The sequence below is a fragment of the Pelobates fuscus genome, chromosome 9 (genome assembly GCF_036172605.1).
Source record: "Pelobates fuscus isolate aPelFus1 chromosome 9, aPelFus1.pri, whole genome shotgun sequence".
NCBI lineage: Eukaryota > Metazoa > Chordata > Amphibia > Anura > Pelobatidae > Pelobates > Pelobates fuscus.
This window is the reverse complement of record NC_086325.1, coordinates 11,144,791-11,158,673: the sequence shown is the minus strand read 5'-3', so window position 1 is coordinate 11,158,673 and position 13,883 is coordinate 11,144,791. Positions and strand designations below refer to the sequence as shown.

Genomic DNA, 13,883 nt, shown 5'->3' with positions numbered 1-13,883 from the left:
ATGCATAGGAGACCGAGCACAGTTCCCTGGCAATGTCATCGTTGACAGATCCCCCTTTGGGGTAAGATAGGTGATGGATGAGGCGGTACTTTCCCATCTCCTTTTTGGGGACCACCCCCAATGGTGACACCCGCAGGTTGGACAGCGGGGTGACCACAAATGGCCCCGCCATCCGACCCAACTGGACCTCCTTGAACAGCTTCTCGCTAACCACGTCCGGGAAGTCCCCCACCGCCTCGCGGCAGTGTCTCGTGGATTGTGAACCGGTGACGCTACTTGGAGGCTTACCTGCGCCTGCATCGGGGCAGCCCTGTCCATACCCTAATAACTTGCCGTGCCAGGGAACCCCCCAGGGGGCCCCGCCAGATGCCTGCGCACTCTCTTGGCTGTGCCCCCTTGTGGTGAGAGGCCCGCCATGCCCTTCCCGGTGGACAGCTTCAAGGACCCCTTGCTGCTGGCTACCAGGTGTTCCTGCCCGGGGTTAGTGACCCCCCCACGTGTTAGAGGGGCCCACTGCATGCTTTAACCCAGGGGGAAGTGACTGCATCATGGGTAAAGCCCTAGAAGACCTGCTTCCCTTCCAACAGTGCCAACCGTGGTGCCGGGGCCTGCTGCTAACCCACCAGGGGCAGTACCTACCTGAGAGCTGTTGGTCCCTCCTGAGACACGATGACGTCCAGATCTGGGCCGCTCACCCCGACCGTCCTGCCGGTCACCTCCAGGGGCCCCTCTTCCGGCAGAGGGTTTATTCGCTGTGGCAACTCCCAGGCTCTCTCTGCCGCCCACGGGAGCCTGCTCTCCAAGCACCGAACTCACTGGACCATGTGCCGCTCTGCCTTGGGGTGATGGGGCCTGTGGACCATGGGCCTTTTTCCCGTGCCCCCCTGCCTCTAGGGGGCGGAGCCATCGATGCCACCTTGTGGCCGGCTCCCGCCATGCCTGCAGGTCCTGTGGGGACCCCCTCATTTGCCCTTCCTTGGCTAAGGCGCTGTGGACGCCTCCACAGCTGCGCTGGGCGCCCTCCTCCACAGCCATCTTGTTCCGCTGCTGCCATCACTGCTGTCAGTCGCTCCTGCAGCCATGCTGTCCCCCTGCTCCTAGCAGCCTCCTGGATGCCAGCAAGCAGCTCTTCCACCGACCGTGTAGCCATCCTCAGGGCCGGCCTTAGGGGTGTGCGAGCTGTGCGTCCGCACAGGGCACCATGGAGCAGGGGGCTCCCTGCAGCCGACACAGCTCACATATGGGCGGCGGAATAAAAAAAAATAAAAAAATTTGTGGCGGGGGCGGAGCTTACCATGCGGCGGGGGCGGAGCTAAAAGCGCCGGAACACTGCTGCAGGGGCAGCAGGAAGGAGTCCCCCAACAACCAGAATCCAGGAGCTGCACTGCCTGTCTGCCTCCTTAATTAACAGAGGTAACTATGTGAAAGTCTGCTTGTGTGTGTGTGTGTGTGTGTGTGTGTGTGTGTGTGTGTGTGTGACTGTCTGTCTGTCTGTGTGTGTGACTGTCTGTGTGTGTCAGTGTGTGACTGTCTGTGTGTGCGTGACTGTCTGCCTGTGCGTGTGACTGTCTGTGTGTATGTGTGACTGTGTGTATGTGTGACTGTGTGTGTGACTGTGTGTGTGACTGTATGTGTGTGACTGTTTGCCTGTGTGTGTGACTGTGTGTATGTGTGACTGTTTGACTGTATGTGTGACTGTGTGTATGTGTGACTGTGTGTGTGACTGTCTGTGTGACTGTATGTGTGTGACTGTTTGCCTGTGTGTGTGTGTGTGTGTGTGTGTGTGTGTGTGTGTGTGTGTGTGTGTGTGTGTGTGTGTGTGACTGTGTGTTTGACTCTCTGTGTGTGTGACTGTCTGCGTGCGTGTGTGTGTGTGTGTGTGTGTGTGACTGTGTATTTGACTATCTGTGTATGTGACTGTCTGCCTGTGTGTGTGTGTGTGTGTGTGTGTGTCTGTCTGCCTCTGTGTGTTTGGCTCTCTGCCTTTGTTTTTGTGTGTGGCTGTCTGTCTGCCTCTGTGTGTTTGGTTGTCTGCCTGTGTGCGCGTGTGTATGGCTGTCTGCCTGTGTGTGTGTGTGACAGGGTGTTTGGGAAGGGGGATGGAGGGGGGGAAGGAGTGGGGAAGGGGGGGGCACTGTGAAGATTTTTTGCACAGGGCGCCTAAAGGCCTAAGGCCGGCCCTGGCCATCCTGCAAGAAAAATAAAACTCACAAGGCCTAATCAGATCACAACAAGCGTGCACCAACTCTGCTAGGTGAGAAATTAGAGTGAGGGATCCTAAAATGACCCCCACCAACCCCCAAGCACTGCTCTGCCAATCCCTTACTGCTCCCACCCCTTAGCCTGCCTCCTAGCCCTGTCATGGCCCTATTCCCTAAGCTGTGCTTTCTCCATGGGCTTCATTACACGCAATGTCTGTTTAGAGCTACAAACACTATGATGTACTTATGACACATTTAAGGTTTATGTCACAACTTTTATCATTTAGTTTCATTGATATAGATATCTATCGGAATAGTCGACTTGCTGGCGTTCCTATACAGTGAATAATATGTAAAAAGAAACAATATACAAAAGCCTAATAGATCATGTGTATCCCTTCTGCACAATCAAACCTTGCAGTGACAGAAGCTATGTGAGCTCCTTCCTCTCTTTGCTGATACTCAAATAGCTAGGTGTATCACATTGGAAGTTATACTAATATAATTCATCTTGTGAGGTCTAGTGGTGGGAGCAATACATGCAAGACACTCTGGGACCCTTTAACATGGACTTTTTTGTTGACTGGACTTTTAAAATATGGTCCAATAAGCCAGAGAAATGGTCACTAGTAGTACAATTATCATTACGGTAAGTCGGTAACCAGTGATCAATAAAGAATGTTAGTAGTCCAAGGAGAAAATAAGCTTCAAAGTGGTTCTGTAAAGCAAAGTATTAGCTGAGGGCAACCAGAATGTCCAGTCAACAGTAATGGAATCTAAAAGCAGATCCAAGTTACACCAATGACTACCTATGCGACAATTAAAGTTATGCAGAGACTTGCGACCACCAGCACCATCTACTACAGCAGTGTTGTTCCACCTAGGTCGAGTCATAAGTTCAGTAATTCAGAATAGTTTTCGGCTATTCAGGTTTCCTTGTAACGTCACAATTAGGAGTTATTCAGAGTTAATTATTTCATAAAGTACATGAACATGAATTATAGCTGTAACAAGAGATGTATTTACTTTCATCGCTCAACTTTAGCCTTTTTGAACATTTTGTATTTTGGCAATGCACAAACCGTGCTTGGCACAATCACAGTGATCTCTCTCCTATAAAGACAGCAAACAAGGTAATTATTGAGCTTAAAGCTACCATTCCATAGAAGATGGACCTGACTGTGCTAGGGATACTAATACTGGCTCTTCTGATCTCCTACATGATAATCTATTCAACATGGGACCGAATGTACAGAAAGCGCAACATGCCTCCTGGTCCAACTCCTTTTCCTGTGATTGGAAACCTTCTTCAAGTGAAGAAAGGGGAGCTTGTGAAGTCACTAATACAGGTTTGCAATTTATTTATCATGTTTGCTAATTCCAGTTGGAAGAGATGATAAAAGGTTATTGTGATTCTTGCTCTTCAGACGGTGATCCATATGTATGTTTTCAGCAGTATCTCAGCATCCATTGGAAAACCTGCTCCTTACATCTGCCCTAAAAATCAAACCGAGTACTTGTGATTTAATGCTTTCTGTGATTAAAAATGCCTTTATTCATTCACAATTAGGTTATTTCAAATTAGGTTTGCATGGCTTTCCTTGGCAATATGAAGGGATAACTAGCTAAACACAACCTCTTTTACAGAAATGTAACAATTTACAAATAAAATAAAAAAATAAAAAGGGGAGTATTTTGTTAATTGGAAGATATCTATAAGAGTATAGAAACATAGAAACATAGAAACATAGAATGTGATGGCAGATAAGAACCATTTGGCCCATCTAGTCTGCCCAATTTTCTAAATACTTTCATTAGTCCCTGGCCTTATCTTATAGTTAGGATAGCCTTATGCCTATCCCACGCATGCTTAAACTCCTTTACTGTGTTAACCTCTACCACTTCAGCTGCAAGGCTATTCCATGCATCCACTACCCTCTCAGTAAAGTAATACTTCCTGATATTATTTTTAAACCTTTGTCCCTCTAATTTAAGCTATGTCCTCTTGTTGTGGTAGTTTTTCTTCTTTTAAATATAATCTCTTCCTTTACTGTGTTGATTCCCTTTATGTATTTAAATGTTTCTATCATATCCCCCCTGTCTCGTCTTTCCTCCAAGCTATACATGTTAAGATCCTTTAACCTTTCCTGGTAAGTTTTATCCTGCAATCCATGAACCAGTTTAGTAGCCCTTCTCTGAACTCTCTCTAAGATATCAATATCCTTCTGAAGATACGGTCTCCAGTACTGCGTACAATACTCCAAGTGAGGTCTCACCAGTGTTCTGTACAATGGCATGAGCACTACCCTCTTTCTACTGCTAATACCTCTCCCTATACAACCAAGCATTCTGCTAGCATTTCCTGCTGCTCTATTACATTGTCTGCCTACCTTTAAGTCATCAGAAATAATCACCCCATAATCCCTTTCCTCAGATGTTGAGGTTAGGACTCTATTAAATATTCTGTACTCTGCCCTTGGGTTTTTTACGTCCAAGATGCATTATCTTGCACTTATCCACATTAAATGTCAGTTGCCTCAACTCTGACCATTTTTCTAGTTTACCTAAATCTTTTGCCATTTGGCTTATCCTTCCTGGAACATCAACCCTGTTACATATCTTAGTATCATCAGCAAAAAGACATACCTAACCATCAAGACCTTCTGCAATATCACTAATAAAAATATTAAAGAGAATGGGTCCAAGTACAGATCCCTGAGGCACCCCACTGGTGACAAGCCCAAGCTTCGAATATACTCCATTGACTACAACCCTCTGTTGCCTGTCACTCAGCCACTGCCTCACCCATTCAACAATATTGTAATCCAAACTTAAAGAGTGCAGTTTATTGATAAGCCTTCTATGTACACAGTGTCAAAAGCCTTACTGAAATCTAGGTAAGCAATGTCTACTGCACCACCCTGATCTATAATTTTAGTTACCCAATCAAAAAAATCAATAAGATTAGTGTGGCATGATCTCCCTGAAGTAAACCCATGTTGTCTCTGATCTTGAAATCCATGTGTTTTTAGATGTTCAACAATCCTATCCTTTAACATGGTTTCCATCACTTTCCCTACTACTGAAGTAAGGCTTACTGGCCTATAGTTGCCCGACTCCTCCCTATTACCTTTCTTGTGAATGGGCACAACATTCACTAACTTCCAATCTTCTGGGACTACTCCTATTCATAATCCAGGCAAGAGTATGGCCAAACCAGCCGTATTTTTGTAGTGATCCCAATATTCCAAATGGACTGTGTAATCCTCGGACGCAGTAGAGAAAAGACTCCAAAGAACGTCCATTCAAGGTTCCGAACTAAACTTGTGTGGAGGAAACGGTGGTCGACTACTCTGGGAATAGTGAATCCCAGAAATCTTCAAAGGAATGTGAAAAGCAAACCGGAAAGCAGATTTCCATCCAGAAATGCCCCCGTCCAAGAGTGAAAGATGTCTGTGTAGGAGTCGGGGCACACCAGGCACCTCCATAAAGTCTCGTATGTCTCCTTGACGGTAGTTGAAAAGTAGGTTAGCGCGAATCCAACAAAATGGCTCCCGTTAGGGATAAATAGAGCAGAGACGGAGGGTCCTCCATCTCCGAACCATGTTCTGCCATCTGCCAGTCCTGCCATCTTATCCCAAGATCTTACCATGTTGTCAATACGTACAGTTTTACCTTCAGACCGGGTAATATGCCCTCCTTAATCTTGTCACCCGAGCAAGGCAGTGCCCGTTTGCTCCATGAAGGTCTCCGTATCTCCTGACATCTTGACATGGGAAAAACTGCCTTCGCAGTTTGTTCGTAATGGTCTGGATATCCAAAACAGAAAGCAATTCTCTGTATTATATCGTGCAGAATATACCAAAAACCTGCACTCTCGTAATACCGGAGGACTATCCGTTAGCCGTACCATCTCCCGGAGTGTGTGTAAATAAGTGGGAGTCTCCCCCCGTTATACCTCTGTGAGTATTTCCCGCGTGTTACAGTGGTCCGGGTCCAATAGAACCATTACAGGGGATAGAACAGAGGGATCCCGTCTAAAAAATTATATTTTGCATGACCAGGCAGTCCTCTAGAACGAAGTCAGTAGCATGGATGTCAGCTCTAATTGAATGCAGGAAGGACGCCCCTCTATGCAGTCCTCAATGTCTTGCACAGGTACAAGCCTGTGTGATGAACAAATGGCCGGTACTATAGGGCGTCGAGTGTATGAGAGAGCCGCGCTCTCTACTAATGAGATCGCATACCGCAATAGCGACCGGCTGCTAGCCTGAGTGGGTCGCACCCTTCAATAACAAACAGCAGAGTCTACCTCCGTGACCAGTTCTCTCTATGAGAATGTGTCCTCCAAACCTGTCCTCTGTATCCAGTCCAGTATCTGGTTGAGGTCGAGGGAGGGGTTGCGCCCTCTAATAACAAATCAGTATCCGGTTCTGTATATGAAAGGGGTTCGCCCTCTGTTCCTGAAAATAAATATACTTGGATCGAGGTGATGGAGGGCCGCACCCTCCTGTGATGCAAACTAGAGTCCCTAGAGACTCAGGGTGACCAAACTGCAGGGCACACCTCTTATAAATGTCAGCATAAGGCTGAGGGCAATCTTCGGAAAACAACGATGGAAAACTATCAACCGACTATCTGGATCCCGTGCGCGCGCGCGGGGTCCAGGTAGACCGTTGGTAGTCTGAGGAAAGCTGGAGACGTTCTCCGCAATCCACGAGTGCCCGGGAGGTCGGAGGAGGTCAAGTCAGGCCTCGCGACGACCCGAGCGAAAAGGAAAAGGAAGTCATGAGAAAACAAAAGGGCAACAATTAACGAAGATAAGATACAAAACACCAATTCTATCTCAGATAGAAGGCAAACAGCAGGCCGGAAGGTAACAAAAGTAAGTCCCACTGGACAGGGCCAGGAGCTAACCCAATGTGGGAAAAAAACTACCGACACCTATAAGGATTCCGGGAGGCAGATACGGAGTAACTGTCAGGGTACCTGTGGTCTCTACCTCCGAAAGAGGTAGAGACTTAGCTGTTCCTCCATCCAGACGGTCTGATGGCTCCCTTCCCCGCGGTCTATCCGGTCATGCTAGGCCGGCCGCGAGGGAGTGACTGCCTTTTACAGCATCTAGGCAGGAAGTAGTCATCAGGACACTCCCCCGGAACAACCTGTCAGTCAATGGCTGCAGGACCAATCAGGACGCCTTGGGGGCGTGGTTACTGCTCTGAACAGGGTATTTAACAGAGCTTCCTTCATTAGCTCATTGCCCTGTCGTGGTTCTAGCTTGTTCTAGTCACTCAGTGCTTGTGTATTCTATTATCCCTTTTGGTTTTGACCCGGCTTGTTTACCTTACTCTGCTTATCTCTGTTACCCTTGATTCGGCTTGTCTCTCGCTTACCTGTCTTCTGTTACCCTCGACCTCGGCTTGTCTTTGACCATTCTATACTGTACTACTTACGTTAGTCCGGCCATTCTAAGGTCCGGTATACGTATCTGGCTACTGTTTGTACTCTGCGTATTGGATCCCTGTCCCGATCCTGACATTACGACAGGGCCAATGGATCCTGCAAGTACAAACAGTCAGCTGGCTGCTCCTGATCCTAGGTTTGAAGCCATGGATCACAGAATGGATCAGATGGCGCTTGCGCTACAGGCTCTATTAGCTTGTGCCAATAAACCACCAGAGGAGATACGTAATACCCCTGTTTCTCCTGTCGGTTCAGGTCTAGAGGTAGCCACAGTGGGTGCTTCTTCTCACATTACCCCCCCAGTACGCTATGGTGGGGCTCCTGAGAAGTGTCGTGGTTTTTTAAACCAAATTAGTATCCACTTTGAATTGCAACCTCGCTCTTATCCTACAGATAGGGCAAAAGTAGGATTTATTATCACCCTACTCATTGAGAAAGCTCTGAGATGGGCCAACCCACTATGGGAGAACGATAATCCATTAGTTTATAACTATAACGCATTTGTAGCTGCTTTTAGAAGAACATTTGACCCTCCAGGTAGAAAGGTTAATGCAGCCAGATTACTGTTGCGCCTGAGACAGGAGAACCGAACACTGGTGGATTATGCACTAGAGTTCAGGTCTCTGGCGGCAGAAATCAAGTGGAATGAGCAGGCGTATATGGATGTATTTTTGAATGGCCTATCTGATGTAATCCTTGATGAGGTTGCTACCAGAGAACTCCCTGAGAATTTAGAGGATTTAATTTCGTTCATCTCTCGTATAGATGAACGTCTAAGAGAGAGACAGAACACTCGAGAGGGGAACCAGAGACCTTCTTTTAGGTTAGCTCCCGCTGTTCCAAGTCCTGACTCCACGATATCTTTGCTTACTGAACCTATGCAGAAAGGGTATACCCGCCTCTCTGAGGAGGAAAGACAGCACAGGAGAAGAGAGGGTTTGTGTATGTATTGTGGAGCCAAGGGTCATTTACTCTCGAACTGTTCTAACCGCCCGGGAAACGCTCGCACCTAAGTCTCTCTAGAGGACAGGCCTTGGGTGTTTCTATTTTGTCCTCTACTCCTGATTATAAAGATCACAGGCTTCTGCTACCAGTTTCCTTAACTTGGGGGAAGGAAGTAGTAAGGGCTATGGCATTGATAGATTCCGGTGCTGCTGAGAATTTTATCGACCAAGCCTTTGCTAGTAAGAACAATTTCCCATCCCAGCTAAGGGAGACACCTTTGGCCGTTGAGGCCATAGATGGTAGACCACTACTAGACCCTGTTATCTTTCGTGAGACCATACCCATTAATTTAAATGTGGGTATCCTACACGTGGAGAATTTATCTCTTCTGCTCATTTCGTCTCCTTCCGTTCCCATAGTTCTGGGGTACCCATGGTTGAAAAAACATAACCCTATTATCGATTGGGAGTTAGGAGAGATACTCTCGTGGGGCCAGGGCTGCCAGGATCGGTGTTTGTGCAAGGTTTCTCCATTAGCTAATATTAACATACCGGAGAATCCTACTCAGTCCACAGAAAGACAAATACCAGACCTTTACCTAGACTTAAGGGCAGTGTTTGACAAGAAGAATGCCGATTCTTTGCCTCCACACAGGTCATTTGACTGTAAGATTAAGCTTCTACCCGGCACTATGCCTCCGAGGGGCCATGTATATCCTTTGTCTGTTCAGGAAAACTCGGTTCTAGAGGAGTATATTCGGGAGAATTTAGAAAAGGGATTCATCAGGAGGTCTTCTTCTCCGGCCGGGGCTGGGTTCTTTTTCATTAAGAAGAAGGATGGCACGCTGAGACCTTGTATCGATTACCGAGGCTTGAATAAAATAACTGTCAGAAATGCCTATCCTATCCCACTGATTACCGAGTTATTTGATCGTCTTAAGGGCTCCAAAATCTTCACCAAGTTAGATCTCAGAGGGGCTTACAATTTGGTGAGAATCCAGCAAGGTCACGAGTGGATGACGGCATTCAATACCCGGTATGGCCATTACGAATACACTGTTATGCCATTTGGACTATGCAATGCTCCTGCAGTATTTCAAGATTTGATTAATGAGGTACTTAGGGAGTTTCAGCATGATTGTGTTATTGTTTACCTGGACGACATACTAATACACTCTAAGGAGATTGAGACTCACCATAGACAGGTCAGAAAGGTATTACACAAGCTGCTGCAACATGGTCTATATTGCAAATTGGAGAAGTGCAGTTTTGATCAGTCTCAGGTAGACTTTCTTGGATACGTGATTTCTGGGGAGGGTTTTAAAATGGATCCTGTAAAACTTCAATCTATTTTAGACTGGCCCTTGCCCAAAGGACTCAAGGCTATCCAAAGGTTTATTGGTTTTTCCAACTACTATAGGCGCTTCATTAAAGGATACTCCTCTATCATTGCGCCTATTACCAATATGACCAAACAAGGGGCTGATACTAAGTTCTGGTCTAAGGAAGCTCTGGGTGCTTTCAAGACTCTCAAGGAACTTTTTGCCTCAGCTCCCATTCTAGTCCATCCTGATACGACTCTGCCTTTCTTGCTCGAGGTCGATGCCTCTGAGACAGCAGTTGGGGCTGTTCTGTCTCAAAGGTTAGGGGTGGATAAACCGTTACACCCTTGTGGTTTCTTCTCTAAGAAATTTTCTGGGCCTGAGAGCAGATATGACATCGGGGAAAGGGAACTGTTAGCAGTCATTAAAGCCTTAAAGGAGTGGAGACATTTGTTGGAGGGGACCCTACACCCTATTACGATTTTGACGGACCACAAAAACTTGTCCTATATTGGGGAGGCTAAGCGCTTATCCTCTAGACAAGCTCGTTGGTCCTTATTCCTGACTCACTTCAATTATGTACTGACTTACATTATCTCGCCAATATGAACCTTCTACTGTACCTGAACCAGTTCTTTCTTCTATAGTTCCGAAATGCAATATCATTGCTAATACGAATCTCAGGATTCATTCTCCATTACTGGCCGAGATCATTAAGTTGCAACATCTAGCACCTAAACAGACTCCTGCGGGCCGTCATTTCGTTCCTCCTGCTCTTCAACTGGAACTTTTACAGTGTTTACATAATAGCAAGATGGCGGGACATCCTGGTATCCGCAAAACTTACGCGTTGATCTCTAAGGACTTCTGGTGGCCTGCTTTACGGAGGGACATTGAGGAGTTCATCGCTGCATGTGAAGTTTGTACTAAAACCAAACAACCCCATACGCTTCCATGTGGATTCCTGCAACCCTTGGAGGTTCCAGAAAAACCATGGTCCTGTTTGGCCATGGACTTTATTGTCGATCTACCTATCTCTAAAAGACAGACTGTTATCCTCACCGTGGTTGACAGGTTTACTAAGATGGCACACTTCATTCCCCTGCCTAAACTCCCGTCTTCTCCCGAATTGGCAGAGATATTCGCTAAGGAGATTTTTCGCCTACATGGGATACCCTCTCAAATTGTATCGGACAGAGGCTCCCAATTTGTTTCCCGCTTTTGGAGGTCCTTCTGCTCTCAACTTGGTATTAAATTAAACTTTTCTTCTGCCTATCATCCTCAGTCTAACGGAGCTGCTGAACGTACCAACCAGAAAATTGAACAATATTTACGATGCTTTGTTTCTGAACACCAGGATGATTGGGTCGGTTTGATTCCTTGGGCGGAGTTTGCACACAACAATCTCGTTTGCGATTCTACTCATTCAAGCCCCTTCTTCATGAATTATGGTTTTCATCCGTCTATTCTTCCTTCGGATTCCCCTTCCCAGGGGGTGCCGTCGGTTGATGTTCATGTTGCCAATTTGAGGAAGTTGTGGGATCAAACTCGACAAATCCTTGTGCACAACTCTATGTTGGTCAAGAAACACGCTGATAAACGTAGAAGGGCGGCTCCGGTCTTTGTTCCAGGTGATAGGGTATGGCTGAGCACGAGGAACATCCGTTTAAAAGTGCCCTCCATGAAGTTCGCTCCTCGTTATATTGGACCCTACAGGGTGCTGACCCGTATCAATCCAGTTGCGTATCGTTTAGCTCTTCCTAATACCTTACGCATCCCGAACTCATTTCACGTTTCATTGCTGAAACCACTCATATGTAACAGATTTTCCTCCACAATAGCCCCTCCTCGCCCCGTTCAGGTGGAGGGTCAGGAGGAGTATGAGGTTAACTCTATTATTGATTCTCGAATCTCCCGGGGGAGAGTACAATATCTGGTTGATTGGAAGGGATATGGTCCTGAGGAGAGGAGTTGGGTACCTCAGGAGGATGTTCATGCTCCCCGTCTCCGCAGGGCGTATCACTCTCGCTTCCCATCTCGTCCCGGTTCATTCCGCCCGGTGGGCGTATCTGAGAGGGGGGGTACTGTCAGGGTACCTGTGGTCTCTACCTCCGAAAGAGGTAGAGACTTAGCTGTTCCTCCACCCAGACGGTCTGATGGCTCCCTTCCCCGCGGTCTATCCGGTCATGCTAGGCCGGCCGCGAGGGAGTGACTGCCTTTTACAGCATCTAGGCAGGAAGTAGTCATCAGGACACTCCCCCGGAACAACCTGTCAGTCAATGGCTGCAGGACCAATCAGGACGCCTTGGGGGCGTGGTTACTGCTCTGAACAGGGTATTTAACAGAGCTTCCTTCATTAGCTCATTGCCCTGTCGTGGTTCTAGCTTGTTCTAGTCACTCAGTGCTTGTGTATTCTATTATCCCTTTTGGTTTTGACCCGGCTTGTTTACCTTACTCTGCTTATCTCTGTTACCCTTGATTCGGCTTGTCTCTCGCTTACCTGTCTTCTGTTACCCTCGACCTCGGCTTGTCTTTGACCATTCTATACTGTACTACTTACGTTAGTCCGGCCATTCTAAGGTCCGGTATACGTATCTGGCTACTGTTTGTACTCTGCGTGTTGGATCCCTGTCCCGATCCTGACAGTAACTGGCAAAGACAAGGAAAAAACACAGCTATCTCCTGAAGGTGTCTGAGTACCGGTCCTTGCCTGTGCGAAGTTCTCCTTGGAGATGTGCCGTCGCCGGTTTGGAGTAAACCATGGGTTTGTCCGGGGTCTTCATAAGAAACTTTGCCCTTCAGGCATACCACTTTGCCCTTCAAGCATACCATATTCAGATGGCGGTATACTGGTGTCCTCTTGAACATTATGGCAATGGTGTTTGTCTGGACACCTGTCTACCTCCATGTCACTGGTGGCCACCTGGTGATATTCTCCCAGGTCTGCGGCCAAAAAGGGGTTTGGTACCAATAGTACAGGCCCGTGTGTAGGGCACAGGCCCAGCAGGCCAAATGAACGGACACAGAACGGCTAGCCAAGCAAATAGGCACAGACATAGAAGGCCATTCAAGTAGGCACCGACCTAGCAGGCCACTCAATGGGGCACAGACATAGCAGGCTGTTTTAATGGGCACAGACATAGCAGGCCGTTTTAATGGGCACAGACATAGCAGGCCGTTTTAACGGGCACAGACATAGCAGGCCGTTCTTATGGGCACAAAATCTAAATATACACATCTTAACATCTATACACCTACATGGACACACACAAATCTACATATATACATACATACAAATACATACACCCACACATGCATACATCAACCTGGATATAAAATCTCATGGGAAAAATGTCACTACATTGTCCCCTAAACAGAAAAGGTGCAAGCACAAGCTGCATGCAGTCACCTAATGAAAGAAACAAACTGACATGCAGCATGACAACTGAACCGGGTGGAGGCAGACCTCCAACGTGCCAAGTAATGCAGTGTACCGACGGGGGAGGGGTCGCGAGCGGTCGCACTCTCTCCCGGTCGGACTCTCCCCCGCCTGGTCGGACACATGAGGTCTGCGGGCGGAGGCAGCCGCGGCGAGCGTCCACGTGGGAAAGAAGATCCGGCCGGCAAAGTACATGGGACCGCCGGAGATGAAATCCGCGGTCCCGGAGCTCGGGGGTCTAAGGAGGCAGATGAAGTAAGCCTCCTGAAGCCCCCGAGCAGCACACACACTGCCAGGAACAGGCGGAAGCACCTTGCATGAAAAATGGGCATACATAATCCAAGGGAAACGGACAGGGGGTGGGCACAAGTCCAAGAAAAGAACAGCAAGGACCCCAAAGACCCCCCACAAATATATAGGAAACTACAGCGAAGTTGCAGGGGACAAAGAAATCACACAAGATATAAAACATCATGACTGGAACAAATCCAGCAAGGGCAGAAAAATATAAATA

General features: G+C 47.5%; 1 protein-coding gene across 1 annotated transcript in view; it reads left to right on the top strand.

Annotated features, from left to right (window-relative positions):
• Positions 1 to 3,370: 3,370 nt before the first annotated feature.
• The window catches only part of LOC134572297 (cytochrome P450 2G1-like), a 38,167-nt gene continuing 27,654 nt past the window's right edge, over positions 3,371 to 13,883 (top strand). Inside the window, exon 1 of the mRNA XM_063431178.1 lies at positions 3,371 to 3,550. Coding sequence (XP_063287248.1) covers positions 3,371 to 3,550 — 180 coding nt within the window. The remainder of the gene's footprint in view (positions 3,551 to 13,883) is intronic.